General features: G+C 48.6%; 11 protein-coding genes across 11 annotated transcripts; 7 read left to right on the top strand and 4 right to left on the bottom strand.

The window, feature by feature from the left end:
- Window positions 1–176: 176 nt before the first annotated feature.
- Window positions 177–556, top strand: N7518_002350 (uncharacterized protein; the record flags this gene model as incomplete). The annotated part of the gene is made up of 3 exons (XM_057183278.1): window positions 177–320; window positions 378–445; window positions 502–556. The coding sequence occupies 3 exons, from the start codon at window positions 177–179 to the stop codon at window positions 554–556; spliced, it is 267 nt and encodes an 88-aa protein (XP_057044728.1).
- Window positions 557–1171: 615 nt separating this feature from the next.
- N7518_002349 (putative C2H2 finger domain protein) lies at window positions 1172–2693 on the bottom strand (the record flags this gene model as incomplete). Its single annotated transcript, XM_057183277.1, has 3 exons — window positions 1172–1613; window positions 1679–2373; window positions 2445–2693. 3 exons carry the CDS (start codon window positions 2691–2693, stop codon window positions 1172–1174), a joined length of 1386 nt encoding a protein of 461 aa, XP_057044727.1.
- Window positions 2694–4062: 1369 nt separating this feature from the next.
- On the bottom strand, window positions 4063–4641 carry cyn1 (putative cyanate hydratase; the record flags this gene model as incomplete). Its single annotated transcript, XM_057183276.1, has 3 exons — window positions 4063–4084; window positions 4134–4573; window positions 4621–4641. 3 exons carry the CDS (start codon window positions 4639–4641, stop codon window positions 4063–4065), a joined length of 483 nt encoding a protein of 160 aa, XP_057044726.1.
- A 732-nt stretch (window positions 4642–5373) lies between these two features.
- On the top strand, window positions 5374–6851 carry N7518_002347 (cytochrome and DOMON domain-containing protein; the record flags this gene model as incomplete). The annotated part of the gene is made up of 4 exons (XM_057183275.1): window positions 5374–5413; window positions 5490–5735; window positions 5792–6064; window positions 6133–6851. Coding segments are annotated over 4 exons (1278 nt in total), but the record flags the coding sequence as incomplete, so codon positions are not given.
- A 542-nt stretch (window positions 6852–7393) lies between these two features.
- N7518_002346 (uncharacterized protein) lies at window positions 7394–7798 on the top strand (the record flags this gene model as incomplete). The annotated part of the gene is made up of 3 exons (XM_057183274.1): window positions 7394–7463; window positions 7503–7636; window positions 7673–7798. 3 exons carry the CDS (start codon window positions 7394–7396, stop codon window positions 7796–7798), a joined length of 330 nt encoding a protein of 109 aa, XP_057044724.1.
- Window positions 7799–8457: 659 nt separating this feature from the next.
- N7518_002345 (FAD-dependent oxidoreductase) lies at window positions 8458–11094 on the top strand (the record flags this gene model as incomplete). Its single annotated transcript, XM_057183273.1, has 4 exons — window positions 8458–8759; window positions 8812–9083; window positions 9138–9508; window positions 9568–11094. 4 exons carry the CDS (start codon window positions 8458–8460, stop codon window positions 11092–11094), a joined length of 2472 nt encoding a protein of 823 aa, XP_057044723.1.
- A 202-nt stretch (window positions 11095–11296) lies between these two features.
- On the bottom strand, window positions 11297–12640 carry N7518_002344 (bZIP transcription factor; the record flags this gene model as incomplete). Its single annotated transcript, XM_057183272.1, has 3 exons — window positions 11297–11418; window positions 11477–12491; window positions 12638–12640. 3 exons carry the CDS (start codon window positions 12638–12640, stop codon window positions 11297–11299), a joined length of 1140 nt encoding a protein of 379 aa, XP_057044722.1.
- Window positions 12641–13196: 556 nt separating this feature from the next.
- pld2 (putative phospholipase D (PLD)) lies at window positions 13197–17261 on the top strand (the record flags this gene model as incomplete). Its single annotated transcript, XM_057183271.1, has 5 exons — window positions 13197–13355; window positions 13407–13767; window positions 13820–13963; window positions 14019–16522; window positions 16575–17261. The coding sequence occupies 5 exons, from the start codon at window positions 13197–13199 to the stop codon at window positions 17259–17261; spliced, it is 3855 nt and encodes a 1284-aa protein (XP_057044721.1).
- A 903-nt stretch (window positions 17262–18164) lies between these two features.
- N7518_002342 (uncharacterized protein) lies at window positions 18165–18529 on the top strand (the record flags this gene model as incomplete). Its single annotated transcript, XM_057183270.1, has 3 exons — window positions 18165–18192; window positions 18272–18457; window positions 18516–18529. 3 exons carry the CDS (start codon window positions 18165–18167, stop codon window positions 18527–18529), a joined length of 228 nt encoding a protein of 75 aa, XP_057044720.1.
- Window positions 18530–19283: 754 nt separating this feature from the next.
- On the bottom strand, window positions 19284–21288 carry N7518_002341 (uncharacterized protein; the record flags this gene model as incomplete). Its single annotated transcript, XM_057183269.1, has 2 exons — window positions 19284–20375; window positions 20446–21288. 2 exons carry the CDS (start codon window positions 21286–21288, stop codon window positions 19284–19286), a joined length of 1935 nt encoding a protein of 644 aa, XP_057044719.1.
- A 980-nt stretch (window positions 21289–22268) lies between these two features.
- On the top strand, window positions 22269–22454 carry N7518_002340 (uncharacterized protein; the record flags this gene model as incomplete). The annotated part of the gene is made up of 1 exon (XM_057183268.1): window positions 22269–22454. The coding sequence occupies one exon, from the start codon at window positions 22269–22271 to the stop codon at window positions 22452–22454; it is 186 nt and encodes a 61-aa protein (XP_057044718.1).
- Between the last annotated feature and the right edge of the window lie 442 nt (window positions 22455–22896).

Genomic DNA, 22896 nt, shown 5'->3' with positions numbered 1-22896 from the left:
TTGATACATGATTGGCAAGGTAGACAATCCCACTCTATTGGTAGTCAGCTCGAGGTCATACAATTAGCAAATCCAATACCAGAGCTTACCTATAGGTACCTACTTCCCCCATTGAACTTCCCCTCCCCTTCCACTCACCATCTCTCTAAATCTCCCATCTCCATCCCACAATCAAGATGTTTGCCAACAGTCTCTTCTCCTGGTTCTCCTCCAAGGAGTCCATTCCAACCTCCACCAGCGATGCTACAACAGGCACTGAGAACCACCAGCCCGTCAGCCCAAAGGCCCCCTCCACCGACCCCATGGTAACCGAGCAGCCTGTATGCCATACAAGACACAACCCCCCTTCACAAAACCCCAGACTAATATCCTCCCAGAACTCCCAGGAGAACATGCTGAAGCTGGAGCTGCGTGGTGGCGGCACTGGCGATGTCTGCTGCGGCCTGTAAGCCAAATGCGTCCGGACCACAAACTTACCAAGCCAAACTGACAATCATCTAGTTGCGCCGGTCTTCTCTGCTTCGAATGCTGTGAATGCTGCGAGTGTTGCTGCTAGTTGCGTGGTCGTTCTAGCACGCTATCGGCTTGATCCCCTCGATATACTCGATACCTTGCTCTTGCTCGATGGCTTTGCGTATTTGCCTCGTCCGGTGATTGATTCCTTGGGACGGGGGATATCGAGGGTGGGGACTAGCCGGGCTCGATGGGCAATGTTGCTCTACTTTATATGCTTTTCTATGCTCTATATGCCTATTTAGCCATTATGACTCTTGTTCTCGACAATTTGCCGGAGCCTTTGCGTGAAGATGGAGTCTGGACTCAACTTTTACATATTTATTTTCCATTTTCTAGTTGAGCAAATTGAAATCCAGTCTCGTTTCTGATCTTGTTTTCCGTAGTACCTGTACTGTCATTGTTGATTCATATAGTTGAGTCCCAGAGGCTGCATACTAGCTCTACTCCAGGCAAGAAGTTTGATCAAGGTGATTTGTGCTATGAAACTATGTAAAAGTGGAGATTCCCCTTCTATCCTTCCTTGATATCAGTAAAATTCAATCCGTAGAACCGTAGCAGCTAGCCTTGAAGCTCACCCTCCAAGAATAACCCCTAGATACCATCCTCAAAGCTCATCCACAAAATCCCACCCCTGTTCTCAATCCCAAACCTCGCCTCAAAGGTCCTCCTTGTCATTTTCTTCGTGTGCATCGGAAAAGATAAGACCCTCCCAATCACTCACTAGGGATTCCATGGTAGGGGAAACGGCCCCTGCGTTGGAAGATACAGCTGCTGCGTTTGAAGCAACGTCATCTGCATCCAAAGAGATGGCCACTGCGTTCAAAGAGACATCATCTGCACTCAGAGATGCGGCGTCTGCATCCGAAGCCCCGGTAGTATTGTTCTCGGGCTGGCTACTCACATCGAAATCGATCTCGCCCAGCTCCGTTTCATCATCCCCAATCATCCGCGAGATATCGGCGAAGCCACGAGTAACTTCACTGAGCTCCTGTTCAATCTGGCCAGTGGTCACACGGAAAGCACACTTGGAGTATCGAGCCTCCATGTGAGCGACGAGCGCTGCGAGGGTCTTGAATCTTTTGAAGCATCGAGGGCAACTATAAAAAAGATTGTTAGTGAGAATTGCTTCGCAAGATAAACGGATAGAAACGAAGATACTTACTCGCTGATTGTTTCATCCTCCATCGTAAGATGATACTCAAAGGTGGCGAGGTACAAGAAAGACGCACCACAGTTGCAGTAGTAGCGACTTTTCTCATGATTCCAGAAGCTCTCAGGGTCCACACCTTGAATCTTGCGGTGAGCTGTAGCTCGGCAACGAGTGGATCTAGCATGGTGAGAAGGGCCTGCTTCTTGAACAGCCAGAGTAGATCCAGCCTCGCTCGACTGGTTAGTAGCTCCGCGAGGAGACGGGGAAGGACTGTCGTAACTCAAAAGATCATCGAGGCGGGCACCTCCGGACGATTCAGTGGAGCTACTTCCTTCTTTGCCTTTGACTGGAGTCGCTGGAGTGCCCAGCTCGGGCCAATCATCAAGAGAAAAGCTTGCATAGTTAGTGTCGCGAGCAGGGCGCTTTCCTTCCATACGAGGCGTAGAGAAATCCAGCGGAACGCCACCATCCGTGTCCTGGTCCTCGCTAGAGGCTTCAGAGGGTGGATACTGTGGTCCAGGCGAATGTCGACCCATGGACAGAATTGCTGCTGCGCTGGGAAGGTCCTGGCTGGTGGCATCGCGGGTTTTCTCAGGCAGCATAAGGACGGGGCATCCCTTGTCTTCGATATGCTTGATGACTGCAGAAGCGGAGTTGTACGTGCAACCGCATCCCATGCATGCGACTTCACGACCTTCCTGGTGATTCTAGAAAAGATGAGTTTGTTGGTACTGTTTTTTTGTTTCTTTGGAGGTTGCCATAAAGGATGGCGACTCACATTTCTCATATGGACTTCCAGACCAGCCTCACTGCGGAGCTCAAGACAGCATTCGGGGCAAGCAAAGTGGCGGTCGCTCATAATCTTGTGCAGATGGAGGGCCTGCTGCGACTGGAAGTCGAGGTCACATTTCATGCAGTAAGAGTGTCTGTCTGCATTCGCCTTGTGGTATTGCATCTCGCCGGCAGACTTGAAGCTAAGTCTGCAGCCCTGGAAGGTACAAGACACCTCCTCCGGCTCTTCAGCCATTGTAAAGAACCTTTAAGGTGATGAAGTGAGATAGATAGGATATCAAGATAGTTAGAGAAGGAAAGAAATGTGAAAGAACCAGAATACTAGAAGAGCGATGAAAGGGGAAAAGCAAGAAGGTGATAGACGGAATCTTAACGCGTTGGGAGGCAAACGAAACATTGATTTCTCTTTGACAAAGTGGGATTCTTTCGTGGAAGTATATGCGGAAGAGCCTTGGAGGTCATGGTGTTCTGATATTGGGCAATATAGTGGGAAAAAGGTAGGAAACCCCAAAAAAGTGCATTGAATTTATTTGACGAGGCCGGGAATCGATCCTATGACTTTGAGAATTCAGCCAGCTCTCACCGTAGTCGTGCCTTCCTAAAATGGGTGTCTGAATACCCTCATTTTTGATTTGATATGCATGTACCCGAGAGTTGAAATGGCTGCCAACCACCACTTTTCTATGTTTAGATGCTCTCAAAAGTTAGCCTATATACAGCTCAGCTTATGTAGATGCTATGTACTAAATTTGAAACTCCTATCCAAGTAGGAAGGCAGATAAATCGGAGGTCTAAGATCCCAAGTGACTTGGTCCTTAAGTTTTTGTCCTACGTAAAGAAGACAAAGACTAATATTACAATCAGCCCCCCCCAGTGGCCCAGCGGTAGTATGGCCGGGTCGTCCCTTGCGAGGGACGTTCTCAACGGGCGTTACGTTCCCAACGGACGTTTCGCCTTAACGGGTACTGCTTAGCTCCCCACTGTCGGTTCGGACTCCTATATGCTAAAGCTCTCCCGAAGACTGCAAGCAGTGCGCTAGGCAAACCCCCCGCGGGAATGGACATGGCACTCCGTCCACCGTTACTTAGGGGGAGGTCGTAGTTAGTACGGTCAGTGGAGGCATATAGGGGAAAGGCCGGAGGAGAGGACCATGGACCATTGCACTTCGTGCTTTGGACATACCCTCCTGAGGTCTAGGAACGATCTAGATTAATGGGGACTTTTTTTTGATGGTGATCCTCCCATACCTTATTCCTTCCTTTTTTCTTGTTCTTCCTTCTTTCCTATCTCAATGCTCGTTTGCCTTTTTGAGGTCGAACCAACATAACACTGTCTGAACGCTTCCTACTAACTCCTAAGTAACTCTACACACATGAACTCTAAACACAGGCTTCTACATATACATCAATGAGCTGTCTCAGATGGATTTACTTGGTCCCCTGAAGTCAGATATATCTAAATTCTTGATAGAATGGTGACTATCGTTTTTCTACCATCCTGCACTTCTCTCACTGATGGTATAGAAAAGTAAGAACTTGGAGGAGTAACCTGTTGGGAGTCATAAAAACCATGTGAATACAATAGCTCTTAGGAACACCTTCAGCCTAGAACCGAGAGAAGGGCAACCTATTCATTCGTCAGATGATGTTCACACACATAGAGAAGACACTCTTACCATTTTCCACGAAGAGTAATAACAGCCCAGTCATTACCATCTTCATCAACCTCCTTCTCAACCTTCGTCGAGAACGAGATAGCACTCATAATCCCATCTCCAAATTTCTCATTGAGAACCGCTTTGTAGGCATAACCATAATTCTGCACAATCTCATACAGTCGGTAGATGAGGGGCTCCTTGGGCGGCATTTCGACGGAGTGACCGCGATCGGGGAAGCCGCTGAGGTGATCCTCCAAAGCCTGCTGGGGGATGAAAAGCAGATCGGCCAGCTTTTCGATGTCTTCGGGCGATGCCTTGGCCTGTCCGTAAAATATGGCAGCTGCGGCTACTTCATTGCGACCGAGGTGCTCGCCAATTTCCTCGAAGCTCAGCTTGTGGGCTGCCTTGGCTTTGAAGAGAATTGTGGATACGGCGGGGAGATTGGAGTGCTCTGTGGTCTGGATTGAGGTCAGCGGGGTTGCGGGTTGACAATGGGCATTCTCACATGTAGGGTTGCGAGAGACATGATGGATTGATTTAGGTAAATGATCTTCAATTGCTGAATGACTGATTTTTGCTTGGCAATCGAGGATGATGTTATGAGACAGATGTACTGCGGGGAAACTGGCAATGTCTAACTATGGTTCATTCAAGGTTGTACAATCAAGCCTTTTCCGTCTTTTTCCGTCTACCTAGCAAAATTTACATCTACGAAATACATCTTGTGTGATGAATAGTCACTTTTCACCTATATTCTCATAGATCTGAAAGAATTGAAGCTGAATCATACGTGTTACCTCATTTGTATGTGTAACTTTGATGTTACAAGTATATGACAGTACAAGAAAGTGGGGCTATGTGGGGACCTGAAGATTGCCTAAACAAGTTAGTACAAGCATTAAAATAAATCGTGGGACCGGATAAGCTATTTATCCGTGGGAACCAACAGTTAAAACAGTTAATCCTGGAACCTAACAACAATAGGTAACTACGTTATACTAGTTAGACAAGCCAAAAACTCCACTATCACGGTGGCAGTGCCAGGCATCCACTCTGAAAAAGACCCCTAGGAAATGACAAGTTCCCTTTTCAACGCCCAGACCATGCTGGCCGGGCCAATCACGTTAAGGCGAGATGTCACTCATAGATAAGCGGGGAATACGTATATAGTGAAGTCAAATAGAGGGAAGATGAAATCAATTTAGAGCTGTGTCTTCAATTCCTTTCCAAGACATACAGGGAGATTACAATTGCCAACATGCGACTGCCTACAAGGCCCGAAGTCGTGATTTTGCTAGGTCGGTCAGGTCCTGATGCTTAGCCATTTTGGTATTGCTTCACATGTTATCTAACAAAATCACTGGCTCTTAACAGGCCATTTATTTCACTCTATTGCCCTTGCATCTGCCGTGTCCGACTCGACTACTACGAGCATTTTCAATCTGCCTCTTAGCCAGAACCAGGCCAATTTCATTTTTGCTATCAACATCCCCGATGGCTCCACCGATCTCTACTTCCACATGTCTGGGCCGACGGACTATTCATGGATTGCGGTCGGGACTGGAAATGAAATGAAAGACTCTCTCATGTTTGTGATCTACTCCAAGGCCAATGGGGAAAGTGAGTTGACGTGACCCAAATACCTCTGAGAAGACAATCCTGACGCGCCTGTTTAGATATTACCTTCAGCCCTCGTCTCTCCTCCGGTGAACAAGAACCTGTGTATTCATCTTCGATCAAGGTGGACATTCTCAATGGTACAGGTATCTCCGATAACGTCATGACCGTGAATGCTAGGTGCTCAAACTGCACCCAGTGGGAGACTGGATCATTGGATTTGAAATCCACGTCTCAGCCGTGGATTTTTGGGCTAGGTCCAACTGGTAGTTCGGCTGCCATGCTACGCAGTAACTCTCAAACGGCAAACATAGAGAGACACTCAGAATATGGTTCGTGATATCTTACTTGAACGGTATTTACTCGGGCTCCTGGACACTAATTTGTTTTGACATCCTAGGCATCTTCACTATGGATATGGTCCGCGCAACCGGCGGTTCGGGTGGACTACCAACGTCGTATACAAACTCAACTGGCTCGGTGCTGAGCAAATCAATTACAAACGACAGCAACTGGCCTAGCATCATTCACGGTCTGTGCCTTTGTGGAGCTCTCATCCTTCTGATGCCAGCCGGCGTCGTTCTCCTCCGTGTTGCTCCGAAAAGTGTCCGGTGGCACTGGATCAACCAGACACTTTCTTCAGCAATTGCGATCGTCGGCATAATAATCGGCTTTTACCTAAGCACGATGTTCACAAAATCGCAAAACTACGGCTCCGCGCACCAGATCCTTGGTATTATCCTTCTGCTTGCAATGCTAGCTCAGTGGGGAATGGGATTTTGGCATCACCGGGTATATAAACAGACTAAGTCACCTACCAGGTTTGGCATTATCCATCGCTACTTTGGACATATCATCATCTTCCTCGCGATCGTCAACGGAGGCATCGGACTTACTTGGTCATCTGCGTCCAAGTCCGTTGTAATAGGATATTCCATCGCTGTGATCATTATTGGGCTTGGGCTTGTGCTTATCATTGGTTGGGCAAGGTGGATATCCAGACATAGCCAGCAAAGTTTTACAAGTGCGCCTGTCAATCTCCGAGGGCTTAGTGGTGATGATTCCCACGATTACCTTGATCAGCACTCGGACATACCAACTTATAACCCTTACGGGCGACTGTGAGATTTGCTTAGCGGAGAGCATTGGATTGCGGCTGTATTGGTAGTCCACATTTTGGTGCTGGTGAAGGTTTTATAAATACATAGCATCAATTGGTCTGGAATGTCCCATTATCGCTAACGGCGCACGCCAATTACCTCTAGTTAAATCTCCTTTGTAGTAGATAGCCCCCTCTTTCTCTCTGGTCTATATACGATTACCTAGAATATCATCCACACTTTCTCTTTGTATCTTCATTCTGTAGGTTTTGTAGATTCTCCAAGCATCCATGTCTGTGATTGTTCCTCCCAGTCTTCAGCGTTAACGGAACTGTGGCATCTGTCCATTAAGTATTCGAGCCCTGATAAACTGGGGGGTGAATAGCTTTGTGCAAAAAGTACAAGGCAATGCTTCTATCTCAAAGGCTTCTAATAAATGTGTTTGGTTGGGCTAATTTTACAGACACAAAGCATGGAAGCACATGAAAGACCAACAGCTAAATATATAAAAGAAGCCACGTCTCCTTGTAAGAATTATCCACCACTATCAAAACTGCCACTATGGAAAAAAAGTCAACCACAGATGTCTTCATGAGCATCCCACCCGAAGATGCGCTAGAGATTGCTCGTTGTAGGAAAACCAATATATATCGCTGCTATCCCCTCCCAGCCACCGTTCGCCGCATCTGGTTCTATACCACCGCTCCACTACAGCGTATTGAGTATGTAGTGTGTATATCACACAATGAGGCTGTACCCAATATAGACAACAAGCTATCCACATACGGTTACAAGATTCGCCAGGTATGGATGCTAAAGCGCCCTATTTACCTACACCAGGCTATCTCGCTTGGTATACTGAAAGTTCCCCCGCGAAAGTACTGCTGGGCGACCGAGAGGTTCTTGACCAGTCGTCCTTTCTATCAACAGTATCCAGTGAGGGGCCCAAAGAAAATCATCTGGTAAAGAGGACAATGTAGTAGTTCTTCTCCTTTACTTCCCTGATTTAGATACTGAACAATGAATTATCTTTCTTTCATATTCAAAGTAGTCTTGAAAATTGAAACGGCTGGATTTTCACCCGGCTAGGTTACTCTATTAAGTGAGTTACACTGGGTACATGTATCTACCTATTCTAGTAATTGCTTGGCATTCGAAGGCTGATTGGCGTTGTTAGCATGATGGAGCCCTACAAGGCATAATACGTGTGCCATGGCACCACGATTTCTGTGACTGGCCGGTGCGCAGTCTGGTGATGCAATGGACTTTGTATGTTGTAGGTAGAGGTACTAATTCTTCTCGACTACTCCGTATGTACTCCGTACATTGTAGATCAATATGATTATCCAATAGAATCATGGAATAATATAGTGGATCACCGTGTCCGTAATTAGTTCCGCCAGACTCCTATGGGTCCGATTATTGATCATTCAAGTAATTCCCCCGGCTGACAGGTTGATCAATGATCACGGCACGTTTTTCCTCCGATTTAGGCAGTTCAATAGATGTTTGACACGATCGGCTTTCTATTATGGGTTAGTTGCAACAATTACGCCCGACATATATAAGTCGCGGTCCAGGATACCAATGCATCTTCGATTCTAAATCTCCTCCGATCATCAATCATGAACCAAAAACCCTTCAAAGTCGTCATTGTGGGTGGTAGCATTGCCGGGCTTTCGCTGGCCCTAATGCTAGAGAGGAATGGCATCGATTTTGTCATCCTTGAAGCGTACGGCAGCATTGCACCCCAGGTCGGGGCCAGTTTTGGAGTTTTGCCAAACGGCTTTCGCATTCTCGATCAGCTGGGTTGTTACGAGTCGGTTATGAAGATGGCAGAATACCCTGTCGACACACTCCGCTTCCGTGATTCGCAGGGACAGCAATTCTGGACATTCAATAACCTTGACGAGGTTTCAATCGGAAGGTTTGTCTCTTATATGCCGATATTGAACAGCATCAACTCACATCACTTCCAGTCATGGTTATCCGATCGTCTTCCTCGATCGACGAATGTTGATAGAAATCCTCTACAAAAAGATCCAAGATAAATCCAAAGTGCTCACCTCTCAGCGGGTTCAAAGTATTGAGAATGGTACTTCGAGTGTCACGGTGACCACAACGACTGGTCAGACCTACACCGGGAATATCGTGGTCGGAGCAGACGGAATCCATTCCAAAGTGCGCCAAGAAATGTGGAAAGCGGCCGAAAAGATAGATCCCACATGGTTTGATCCCACAGAGGAATCTAGTATGAAAATCAAAACATAAGCGCTTGAGAAGTGTTAACTAACTATTGTGAAAGATCTGCCTGCAACTTACGCATGCATCTTCGGCATTTCCAAAGGAGTGAAGGGAATCGAGAAAGGCGCGCTGAACTCGGTGTTCAATGAGCATTTCTCGTATCTTGTTCCCAGCGGACCCGGAGATCTCACCTACTGGTTTCTCGTGCGGAACATGGGCAAAACGTACTATGGCGCAGATATCCCTCGATTCACCAAGGAAGAGGAGGAGGCAGTCGCAACGGAACATTTCGACGACCAGATTACTCCCACGCTGCAATTTTCCGCTCTGTATAAGAGCAAAATCGCCTCGGCATACAGCAGTCTGCCAGAATACGTCTATAAAAGATGGCATTTCCAGAGAACTATGACTATCGGCGATGCCAGTCACAAGGTGAGACTACCTATCTCCGAAAATATCATACGAAGACTAACAATATCCCCGTCCAATAGTTTGAGCCGTTGACAGGCCAGGGAGGCAATAATGCAATGGAAACCGCCGCGTCCCTGACCAATCATCTCGTTGCGGCCTTGAAAAACAGCCAGTCAGGCACCCTGTCATCGGCAGAAATTTCCAAAATCTTTGAGGGCGTTCAACAGCAGCGTGAAAAACGTGCATGGGGATTGATCAAAGTATCCCATGCCCGGCAACGTCTGGAGTGCCTGGAAACGCCCTTTTTGAAGTTCATAGCAAGATACGTGGTGCCACGCTTCTCCAAATCCACTGTCCTCAGCAAATGGATCGACACGTATTCTCCCGCAGTGTCCTTGGACATGCTTCCACTGCCGCACAGGCCTCGAGAAATTGCATATTTCGACGAGCGTTTCAGAACACCGTCATCTCGGGGTGTGGTGAGCATCTTGTTGTACGCTGCATACTTCCTCCTAGCCTGGTTAGGCCATCGTCAATTGTCGGCAGCAATCAGAGCAAATGGAACAATGGGGTTCGTCCGCCAGTCAATCCAGAACCAGTCGGTTCAATTCCCGGGAGGAATCGAAGCTCCCCTTCGCCAGGTGTACACAGGAATCCGACCTGTTGACCTCATTTTGAAAGTCATGGTGACAATATTCCTGCCAGCGGTCTCCAACTTCTCAAAGCCGGAGCAGCCATTCCAAGTTCTGTACTTCCTAGGCTCGATGATGCCGATTATCGCTATCTGGACGGTTGAAGGTTTCCGACCAAGGAACAAATGGACCCTTCTTGCCATTCCGAGCCTGTGGGCGGTTCTATACCAGTTGCGAGGGATAGGGTTGATTGCACCGCTCTTCTTCATATCAAGCACATATGTTTCTTCGGGGATAGCATACTTTTCCCCAAGTACCCGCACACTTCCCGAATCCACCGCTCGAGCGATACTGCCAGCATTGATTTTGGGATTCGTCGTGCCTACCATGATGCTGTTCTTCCCATTGGCTGATGCCCCGAACACGCGACAGGTCTTCATTGTGCTGTGGCAGCCTGCTCCGGTATACGTGCTTATCTTGACTCACATATTCTCCCGCGTCATCAAATCGATCAGTTCAAGCACACCGGCCAAGACCGATAGCTCCGCAGCGGAGAGCAAACCAAACCGTGACATCCCACTCTTGCAAACCCTCTACGCTGTGGCCGGTGGTGTATCTGCTTGTTTCCATGTGGCCTTGTTGCTGAGCTGGGCTGCTTTGGGGACAGGTTTTATTACAAGGGCCTTCATCCCATCCGATGCCTTCGCACAGGTGGCAACACTTGCGGACGGTGTCTTCGTGTTTTTCCAGAACGATTTCCTCCTTGTTTCGGCGGCAACTCTCCTGTGGTGTCTGGCTAGCGTGTGGGATCTGTACCGCATTGGAGTGTCTAATGTCTCCTGGCAAGTGGCACTGGCTGGTTTGATTCTAGGTTCCGTGGCAATTGGACCGGGTGCGACTGTGGCGGCTGTATGGTATTGGCGGGAGGAGGTCATGAGTCGGACATCTTTTCGCCGGCATGGTCTGGGGCTCTAGCTCAATCTAGAGTACTTGGTGGTGCAATTTTGGCGTCGAATGGCCATATAATCAACGGAAGAAGTCGCAGCAACTCGCAAGACTTGGACGAAACAAGGGTAAGTAGATGGTTACAAACAGATTGTGTCTGATTTATTGCGTGTATAAAGTAAATAGGAAATTGTGATACTCCGCAGGTTCAAATAAATTAATGCACACATGCCTACCCTGTCGAGCCAGTAAATCCAACTGAGATCCACCTCACATTGTGGGATACTACCCTCTCGACATCAGACCGGCGAAAGCCAGCCACACAGCCCAGAGCGACTGGAAGCTGGCTCAATCCTGGCTATGTTAGCTTTTATTATATTCACCGAGATTAACAACAATAGTGTAACCGTACTGTTGATCAATTTATACTCGTCGATGACCATCATCACACCGCCAGGTAATTCGCCTTGAGGGATTTCTAGGTTCGAAGGCCTGGCATCTGGACTAAACGGATACGATATCGTAAGGGCGGAAGGAAATTCGCCTGCAATAATGCCTTTGTTGAGCAGGTATCTCTCAACATCATGCACATCAAACCAGTCTTCATCGGCAGGAACATGAGACACGCCATTTGCTGTTCGGAAGAGGGCGAAGCTATCTGAAAAGGAGTCACTGGAAGGTTGTAAAAAGTGGGTTCCTGCACCACCGAGGCTGACATATGGGAATCGGCCATCGACGATAGGATTGCACGGTTCCATGTCTATGACACGTCCGAAATAACGTTGGATCTCTGCTCGTGGCATTCTTTGTAGCAGTAGTCCGAACTCCCACATATCTTCATCTTTATATGAGAGATTCGACAGAAATCGATGGCCACTTTCAGCGCAAGCGCGGAAAAGCCGTTGGGTGAAGGGCGTGGTTGCATATTGAATGGTATGTGTTTCGGCAATAGATGGTGCGACAGGAATTGAAACCAAGTCATTCGATTGGTTATCCAGGTTCTGGGTATTAGTCGACGGAATCATGCCAGCAGACGAGCCCAAAAATAATTTCCAGAAGTCAGACCCCGAAGTGTGATCTTTTAATCTGCCGGCTGACACCTCGGACGCGACCAGCGCGTGGGGTTGCTCATTAACAGCCTGGGATAATTCTGAGGGTTGGTCCTCTGTGGACTCTTGAAAGTGAATATCGGCACGCTTGAAATGGGACATTATATCATCCCGCAGCAACTGGACTGTCTGGAGAAGTTGGGGCTGAGACCATTGCGATCCATGCTGGATGAGTTGATTATCGAATGCATGTACCGTCTGACTCAGCTGATTAAGTACATCTTCCAGCTGCTCTACGCGAGCTTTTAGTGAAGAGAGCTGGGACTGTTGGCGAAATCGGTATGCCTGCTGCGCTTCACGGACCTGGGCGCGTCGTATCTGTGCCAGAGGTGAGACCGAGTTCTGATCTTTACTTTCCGGGAAGGGGCCTCACGGATTTTGCATCTTCGGCTGGCTTTCGGGGTCGCCCAAGAGAGGTTCGTTTTACTTGGCCTGTGGGCATTGCAGTACTCCGTACTCCGTACCATTGGGAGTATGAAGGTTCATAGTGGACCTCGGGAGATTCCTGGATACATATCCGAATGCCAAGCCCGCATTCCCGAAAGCAGAAGGACTTGGCTTCATGTTTGAACTTGAAACTCTTTCTTGTTTTATATAGGGCTTTTCGTTGTTTCAGAATATAGCTTCTTGTTTTCTTTGTCTTGTTTTTACCGTCAAATAGCTCATTATTCGGAGGGAAAGGTGTGTGACATATATACATATCTTCGGTTGTACTCGGATTAGTGCCATGTAGTAAGTAAGTATACATCTAACAGTCTCACTTATTCTATTGCCTATATATAGGAATACAGCAATATCCCGACTTAGAAAGATAATCATGCCATCTCATGAGTACGTACAAGTACACCGCCACATCCAACACGTTCCCATCGTGGCTGGGCTGGGTAGCGGGGCCTTCATACGATTTAAAACAGTCGCACCCCGCTCCGCAGGCATCCTAGTTTCTTGACTCTTCTGAATTTCTTTCTGTTTGTTCAACGATCTTTATTTTATCGCATCTACAAACTACTTTGAGCCGTCAAAATGTCCAACCAGGATGATCTGGCCTATGGTGGCTACTACCAGGGCTCGGAACGTGGGTCCGGAGACGGTTCCCGCGGTCTAGGCGATACGTTCAAGAAGTTCCGCGACACCTACAAGAGCCACGGATCCTCCGGCCCAGCTAACCAGGGTTATCAAGGCGTAGGCTTCACCCTCCTCCACCTTTTACATTAACTAACCGTTTCTCTACAGCAGAGCCAGACCGAACCGCAATACGGATATGATCAGAGCCAAAGCACAAGTGGACAGCAACAAAACCCTAACTACTATGGAAAACCTCAAAAGGAAGACAAACTGTCCGGTTTCCTGGACAAACTTCAAGGTACTGTGACCGAGCTTGGTTCTGAATTCGCCCAGAAGATCGGTACCACCATCGATCCACAGGCGTATGCTCAGTATGGTCCCAGCAATACCAACACAGAGCATCGATTTGATAGCTTCGCTCCTGTCCGGGAACATAACGATGCCAAGTGGTATGTGGATGGATGCGGTTATTTCTGGGCTGTCTCGCGGGCTCTGGAAAACGCCCGAGAGTCGATTTGGATTCTGGACTGTGAGTTTCAATCTTCTCCGGATTTACATTGCATGCGGCTAACTTGATTTAGGGTGGTTGTCTCCCGAACTTTATTTGAGAAGGCCACCGGCGAAGAATGAACAGTACCGATTGGATCGCATGCTGCAAGCTGCAGCCCAGCGGGGCGTGCGCGTCAATGTCATAGTTTACAAGGAGGTTACGCAGGCGCTCACTCGTATGTCTACGATTCTTGAACATTGAAAAGAACCCCCAACTAACAGTCCCTACAGTGTCTTCTTCTCACACAAAACATGCCCTAGAAGATTTGCACCCCAATATCTCTGTCTTCCGTCACCCTGACCACCTGCCTGACCGCCAGGAGATGACAGCGGACATCGAGTCGACCTTGCAGAACCTGTCACTCGACTCGAAAAGTTTGAGTAAGATGTCAAAGGACACATTGAAGGGACTGTACGGAATGCGCGATGATGTCATTCTGTACTGGGCTCATCACGAGAAGCTTTGCCTGATCGATGGTCAAATTGCATTCATGGGTGGCTTGGACTTGTGCTTCGGTCGCTGGGACACAAACCAACATAGCCTCTCGGATCTACATCCCTCAGATGTCAACCAGACTGTGTTCCCTGGGCAGGACTACAACAATTCTCGCGTCCTTGATTTCGAAGATGTTGTCCATTGGGAGAATAACCAGTTGGACAGAAAGACCATGTCTCGGATGGGATGGTCTGATATATCCGTGAGCCTGCACGGTGCAGCCGTGGAAGATTTGCGACGTCACTTTGTGGAGCGATGGAATTTCATCTATGATTTGAAATACAAGATTCGCAATGAATCTAGATACACGAGACTGGCACTCCATGGAAGGCCCGCTTACTCGACTGGCCAACAGCAGGCTGCTTCTCCACAGCCCAACTTGTACCCCTCGGGACAGGCGAGCCCACAAAGCCAGCAACCTGCGCCATCCTGGCAGCAGAAGCCTAGTGGAGTCGCATCATCATCTACCTACCCGCCGCCACCAGGTCAGACGTCGTCGAGTTCTTATCAAGAACCACAGTCTCACTCGCAATCCCACTCGCAATCCCAGTCTCAACCTCCGTCCAACTCGTACCCATCGGGACAGGCGAGCACCCAAGGCCAGTCAACTGTGCCATCCTGGCAGCAGAAGCCCAGTGAAGTCGCATCATCATCTACCTACCCGCCGCCACCAGGTCAAACGTCGTCGACTTCGTATCAGGAGCCGCACTCGCAATCTCAGACCCAGCCTCAGTCCAACTTGTACCCCTCGGGACAGGCGAGCACGCAGGGTCAGTCAACTGTACCATCCTGGCAAGAGAAGCCTAGTGGAGTCGCATTACCTACCTACCCGTCGCCACCGGGTCAGACGTCGTCGAGTTCGTATCAGGAGCCGCAGTTGCACTCACAATCTCAGTCTCAGCCTCAGCATCAAGAACCTGCCGGCGTATATCAGCCTCACACCAGTGCTAGCACTTCAGGTTATGCGCCACCGCCGACTCAGACCTCCTCAAACCAGCACCAATATCAGCAGCAGAACACGTCTCCCTCGTACCAAACTGAGAATGCTTCAACCTACCACCCAGTGCCAAGCCAAACCCCTCTGGGCTATCAACCCCAATCCGCTCAGTCCCCGGGTCATGACGCAAGCCAGTACAGCTACACTGGGAGCTCATTCCCCCCTCCTCCGCCTGGTCCACCACCAGCGCAATCCAGTGCCGACGCCTCGTATCAGCCCTATCATGGCCAGCAACAGGAGCAGACGCCCTATTACCCACCTCCACCAGGCCAGGAAGCATCCCACTCCAACACCCGTGGAATTGATGACTACCACCAGTACGAAGGTGATTGTGATCGAGGCTTCGCGCCTCGTCGGTTGCGAGAGGATCTGACCCAATACGGCACCTCCCTTCGTGGTCAGCTCGCCGGACAAATTCACCAATACCAGGATCGACTGGTCACATATGGCCGCCCTTCCTCGTCGCAAGGCCGAGGGGGTATGTCATGCCAGATTGTTCGCAGCTGTGCGAAATGGAGCAACGGCACTCAGATTGAGCATTCAATTGCCGACGCATATTGCGCCATCATCCGAAACAGTGAGCACTTTGTCTACATCGAGAATCAGTTCTTTATCACTGCGACCGGTAATTCGCAGCATCCAGTAAAAAATCAGATCGGTGCCGCAATTGTGGAGAGAATTCTACGTGCTGCCCGTGCTGGTCAGAAATATAAGATTGTCGTGGTCATCCCATCTGTTCCCTGCTTTGCCGGTGATTTGCGAGATGATGCGACTCTCGGAACACGTGCGATTATGGAGTTCCAGTACAACTCCATCAACCGCGGAGGTCACAGTATCATGGAGTTGATTGCCAAGGAAGGATTTAACCCCATGGAGTATATCCGTTTCTACAACCTTCGCAATTACGATCGGATTAACAACGGTGGTATCATGGCTGCAGCTGAACAGCAGAGTGGCGTCAATTACGAGGATGCCCGCAGGGAGTACGATTTGAACACTGCGGGCCCTGGTGGATATGCCCCGAGCACTACCCGTAGTGCTTTTGATACTACCGCACCGTTTGAGAAGTACCAGCAGGCTGCACGCCAGGTACAGGGCGGTCATGCTTCCTCGGGCCGGTGGGACAGTGTGAGCGAATGTTATATGCTCAACGGAGAGGATATTCGTAAAGTGCCGTGGGATGGCCATCCCGATGCCGAGATTAATGCGTTTGTGAGCGAAGAGCTTTACGTTCACTCAAAGGTTCGTTTCCCGCCAAATTCGATGATGATTTAAAATCTAACCAAAGCATTAGGTGATGATCGCCGACGATCGTGTAGTTGTTTGCGGATCCGCAAACCTGAACGACCGTTCTCAATTGGGTGATCACGACTCTGAGATCGCAGTCATCATCGAGGATTTCACACCTGTTGCATCCACCATGGATGGTAAGCCATGGACTGCCAGTCGTTTTGCTTCATCTCTCCGCCGTCAGTTGTTCCGGAAGCACCTGGGACTTTTGCCACCGCAAGACTATGAACGACCGGACGCGAACTTTGAGCCCGTGGGGGTTCCTAACAACTTCGACTTTGACTGCCCTGAGAGCAAGATCGTTGCTGATCCGCTTGCCGACACTGCTCAAAGCCTTTGGAACTCACGGGCGCACACAAACACCGAGGTCTTCCGGAAGGTATTCCACGCGGTTCCGGACGACACAATCCGCAACTGGACTGAGTACAAGGAGTTCTACGAGTACTATTTCCACAAGACCGAGGTAAGCCCTGAAGGCAAGGAAGGATCTGCACGTCCAGCGCGATTCCAATGGGGCCACGTTGTGAGCGATGACTTTGCGCCTGGCGCAGAGGGGGCGAAACAGGTCAAAGAGCTGCTTAGCCAAGTCAAGGGTACTCTTGTTGAGATGCCTTTGATGTTCTTGATCGAGGAAGATGTCGCCAAGTCGGGATTGACTCTCAATGACGTGACCGAGCCGCTTTACACTTGAGGGGGAGATTGCATTTGCCAATTTGGGACTGTTATCATTGCTTATCTCATTTATTCTCGAATTGGGACATTTCCATTAGCTAAATTGTTCAGCCCAAGCGAAGTCTAACTTCCTCTTTATTTTGGTAGCGATGTGCTCTTTCATGTTTCTGAGTGAAAATGATACCGATACTCAACACCGCGCAATATGATCTGAAATTTGTCTGATGCCAAGCCCATGATATTGTTCCTGAGGAACAATCGTAAGAGAAATGTGATTGTGGCGATTGGTCAACCTAAGCTTTCTTTGTTCACGATGCCATCCTCATTGGGCGAAATCAAACACATACTCCGAAATGTTCTTTGTTACTTGAGACCCCGGCTTAATATTGTTCTTACCCCATGAAAGACTCTTGAATGTGCTAACTACACGTGCCTGGAACAGGGGTTCCTCGGTCATCTCTGTGGCGTTCCTTCATGAAAGACACGCCTCGGAGGATAAGTAATGCGGTCCATATCAACGTCCCTCGATGGATGCACTGACTGCCTATCAAGACAAAGAGCCAATATCAGAGGCAACGACGCCTACATTCATGGACCCGAGAACAATATCAACCGGCCCCGCAATGGGCATCCACTACAATCGCAACCCCATGCATTCTAGATTGACTCTATGCCTTCGACAATCCATGGATGCCCAATGCATTCAAGTCAGCAACTCAATGTGACTCTTGCATTGACTTCCACTCCTTGAGTAGGATCTCGATTATATTGATAGTCCGAAGAATAGTCCCTCGTCGAGTATAAGTATCATCTTCTACACCCAGTCTCAATTATTTCCTCCACCACCCGCTCACATTCTCATTCAAACCAACCTACAATCTTTTCAATCTTCAGCTTCTTAAGCTCTTCTCAATCTTCGAGAATGTCTCGTGCTCAGGTCCAGAAGCGATGTGAGTAGCTTGTCTCCAAAGCATACAATGCTTCGTCATCTCTTTTATACATTCATATACTAACATGTCATCTCAATAGCCCCCGGCGGTGGCTGCGTCGTCATGAAGTCCCCCGGTGGTGGCTGTGTCGTCATGAAGTCTCCCATTCCTAACGGCTGCGTGGTCACTAGAACCCCCGGAGCCGGCTGCGACATCATGAAGCGGTCTCCCGGCGGTGGCTGTGTCGTCATGAAGTCCCCCGGTGGCGGCTGCGTCGTCATGAACCGTGAGTACCATTTGCTTCTCCAATGCCGACTGATATACTGACATGTCTTCGTGAATAGCCGCTGACTTCTAAACATCCTCCATGGGGGCGCCCAATTCCAACATTCCATCAACCGCCATGGCTTGACCTGGTTCGTTGGTCACCATGGTAGACATTGAAACGCATTACTTATTTTGCAATCTTCGCCGCGGACTCTTGAGACTCCTTTCAACTTTTCAACCAAAAATATCAATCCCTCGAAACATGACCTCTCAGCTTTGCTTTTGCTTTTGTGAAGACTCTTTGCGAGTCTGTCTGTCCAGTTCATTCTTTCTTCGACGAGACAGCTCATTTCTTTCGATGGTCTTCACGACTGCCGACTCCGATTTGTTGTGCTCTTTCGAACCTTTCGTGGACGATTCGGGTGACAACGGTTTTTTTTTAGAAAGGGACTTCTTTTCCGTTCCTTCAACTATATCCGGGGATTCACATTACATATTTTTAAAATCGGTTGATTGTGTTTCTCATTTGCAATGTGGTGCGGATTCGTTTCTTGTTTCGGGGTTGGTTTGGATGGATAGGGCTTTATTTCTTAGTTAGAATCGGTCATGATAGTTGACAGGAATGGACCATTGCCTCAAAGAATCTTCTTCCTTGGATATTTCTTGTAGCTCAACTGTATCGAGAGGAAAAGGTCTATAGGGGGCAAGCCTCGTGCTTCCTTATGTTGGACCGAAATCATCAGCTACGTACTACTCTGATTAAATTTAGATACAAGGTGACGAAAGCGTTCATTCGTAGAAACATCATATCTACTAAATTCTGTACAAGGAACCTGGATCTGTACTTATTTCCAGATATCCATCTTCTTCCGGATTTCAGACACCTTAGCCTCTTCAGCCTCGGAAAATTCGCCCAGATCGCCTTCATCGGAACCAAATGCATCGCCGGATGTCTCCTCGATTTGATCTAGTGTAAGACCAATAAGTCCGATAGACCGTGCATTGCCAATCTGGCACATCTCCTCGCCCACCGCAGCTTCGATAACACCCTCGCCTCCTTTAGCGGTGAGATCGTCCTCGAAGCTCTGGAACACTTGCCTGAGAGGGTTCAGGACATGGTTACGGAAGAACTTGGCAGTCTTGTCGAGCTGGAGCCGGTCGCGTAGCGACGGCGAGGAAAGTAGCAAGTAATACAGATTCAACGCAGAATGAAGCGGTGGGCCTTGGGTCTGGGTCAGACGAGACCAGCTAGCAACGAGATCGGATGCTGAGCTGGCGGCAGTGACCGGTTTGAAAAGAGCCGGCAGTAGAGCCCAGAAGTAGAGAGGATCCTGGAATATATTGTCGGCAGATTGGGGACTACGGAGTATTTCATCCTTCAGCCATGCGATGGCGCTGTCCCGCGCCGAGGCAAGATGGTCATCTTCCAAGATCTTGTATATGAGCTTAAATCGCGTCTCAGCTGATGGATGGCTCTGGACAATGGCAGCCGGGATCTGGCGAACTATGCCGTGGCTCTGACGTGATGTGCATGCAGTCAAGATGACAATGAAATCCTTAAACTCGGTATCGCTTAACGGGAATTCGATGGGGTTTTGCAGTGCGTAGACAGTCAAAGCCAGCAGGGAGTCGAGAAGCGCATGGGGTTGACCGAAAGCCACTTCGTCGAGATTTGTGTGGCCGCCGACAAAGTTGTTAAATATCTGACTCAGCTCAGGGAAAACGGATACCTGACGGAGCGGTTGCCCAGAGGTAAAGAGAGTTGCACCTGCAGCTCGAGCCGCTAGTAGTAGGAGTGAACCATGGCGTTCTAGCGGAATCTGGTTGGGGTTTATTGGTGGTTCATCGAAATCAAGTGGAGCAGTTTGATCTATCGGGGGTCCGGATATGATTGACAGGAGTTCCTCGTTATCAATTCCAACGTCTCGCGATAGAGCCTAAGCAGAAGCAAAGTCAGATTAATCGTCCTTGAATTTGACATAATGCCTGCCATAATAACTTGCTTACCATAAGTTTTCCCATGACCATATCGCGCTCCTTGAGCTCCTTGGTCGATCCATATGCATCAGTCTGCGATTTGGTGCCGGGTAGCCGCAGATCCGGATGCAGGTGTTCCTGCATGCGAATGGTCCACGACATTCCCGGGTCCATTGGACTGGAGAAGCTCAAAAGATATGACTTCAGCAGTTCAAGCAAACCGAACTGTATGAATTTCCGAACAAGGAGGGTTTCGTTATCGGTAGAGGGAGAGGGTGTGGATACCTCGGCTTCGGGGTCTGGGGCGGAGGCAGCGGCAACTTTCAGCACGCTCGACTCGCTAGCAGTTCTGGGGGGTGGTGCAGGCCGCTTGGAGGGAGACACTTCGCGGAAGAACTCAAGGAAGGCGAGGGTGGTCTCATTGGTCACCATTGTGGTATACGCTTCCAGTGCTGCTTGGAGGGAGGTTGATATGAACCGACTTGGCGCTTTTGTCTGGATCCGTGTGTGAAGGACCGAAAGCATGCCGAGAAGACAATTGAATTGTAGGATGTGCAGAGGCAGTCCCTGACCAGCCTTTTCATCCTCGTCCGCGTCCTCCGGCTGAAGTTGCATCAAAGACTCAGAGACGCGCAAGATCACTTCTCGGGGATTGCCTAGGCGAGCCACATCCTGTAGGCATTCTGTGGACGCTGGCAGCATGGGCAGCAGCAGCTTGACCAAGTCCCAGCCGATGTTCGTCGTAAGCTTCTCATCTTGCAGGAGGGTGTGCAAAAGCGGCAGACGTTTTGGGGTTAACTGATATTCTAGCAGAGTAAGATAAGTCAGGTAGTCCGTAGCCGGAGGCAATGCTTGGATAAGAGGGTCGTCCATGGTGATGGTGTTGACTATTGGATGTCGCAGGCGCGGGGAAGATGAAACATGGCGATGACATCAGCGGCAGAATCCCAACCTTGGGAAGAAACACGGGCCGATCACATCTCCGAACTATAGACCTGGACCCTTAATTGAACACTTTAGCCCTTTTCTACCGTAGATTTCGTGTATATGGAGCTCTATTTGTTTTATCCAATTCGGTGGAAGTTGGAGAGTGCATGTTTTTTTCTCATTATATATCTAGAACCGGGTTTGCGAGTAGACGAAGTAGAGAGATTGCTGGTAGTCGGGGCCAATGATTTAGGGATCTTATCCTCAATACAATTCAGACACTTCACTCCATTTTGTATGCGTGATACACACAGTGGCAAACGACTTAGGAATAAAAGAAGATGTTATAAGAATCTTCGGAGAAAAGGTCCAGTGAGCTGAAATTGTGATAGACTGCTGATTGACAGTAGCAGAAAGAATTCGACTTTTGTGTATACTCCTCGCCCTAGCCCGGGATGATAACCGGCAGAGGTTGGAGAGTAAAAGAGTAAACATTCTTTGAATGTGTTGGTGGTATCCTGGTCGAGGGGTTTAGAGCCTTGCCATTTACTCTCTAGTATCTTGACCTTGTCGTTCAATTGAAATGGCGCAACTTTCGATTCTAAAACGCCTCTCTGATAAAGATGATGTATTGGTCTGACGCTACGTATGTCGGTGCAGAGTCAATCTGACCATCGATAGTGAGTTCGCAAATACGTCTTATTTTCACGAGTTGCAAGATAAAGTCTTCGTTTGGAGCCAACGCATGCGAGATTTATATGTCACACCGGTGAATCTAGATTGTGCTGATCTCGAAGCTGGTGATTGTGGTATTCCGACATTGGTAAAGGTAACAAATTGGCGCTCTGGTGTTGTTGGAGCTGACTTCGACTTGAACGAAGATCTCTCAGTCGCGAGATCGGGGATTGAAGGTTGGTTATGTAGACATGGTTGGTGATCGTCTCTGGGATCTCAATGTTTCCAAGGAAGCGCAGGAGAAGAAACCCATCTTCAGTCTCGCTCTGGTGTGCTGCTGTCATGGCGGCAGCGATGAAGCAGGAGATGGAAAGAGGAAAGAGGAAGAGAAGGGCTACCGACACAATATTTATACAATCCCCGCTAAACTACTTTAGGTATGTCTAGTTAGGTCTTCTTAATATCGTTCACATGACTTACAACCCCATGAATTCAGAGGTCACTATGAGAGCTATCTAAATTGATAGTGATAGATCAGAGGGATCCATTAAATTGTAGGTTTGTGCTAATCTGCAGAGTTTTCACCCCAACCCCTTCGTATACTTGAGCTAGTATTAAATACTGCATTTGATCAATTAGATTCTCTCTGCTAGCTAGTTAGCATTTACATTATCTCCGAGGAAAGAAAGCTAAAAGAAAGCCGGAGAACCTCTATACTCTACATATCATAATAACCTTATTGCTTTATTTACCTTGCTCTTTGACAGAAACGTAATAATCCTTAGTAGTCTACGCAGATTTCCTCCCCCACCTTAAACAATATCCTCTCTAGAGGTGACGTTTTAGCTCCGCTCCATCTTGGAGTATCATCTTGTGGGG

Source organism: Penicillium psychrosexuale (assembly GCF_028828465.1).
Source record: "Penicillium psychrosexuale strain IBT 29551 chromosome Unknown utg000002l, whole genome shotgun sequence".
In the NCBI taxonomy this organism is placed as follows: domain Eukaryota; kingdom Fungi; phylum Ascomycota; class Eurotiomycetes; order Eurotiales; family Aspergillaceae; genus Penicillium; species Penicillium psychrosexuale.
The sequence above is the reverse complement of the archived record's forward strand: the minus strand, read 5'-3'. Positions and strand labels throughout refer to the sequence as shown.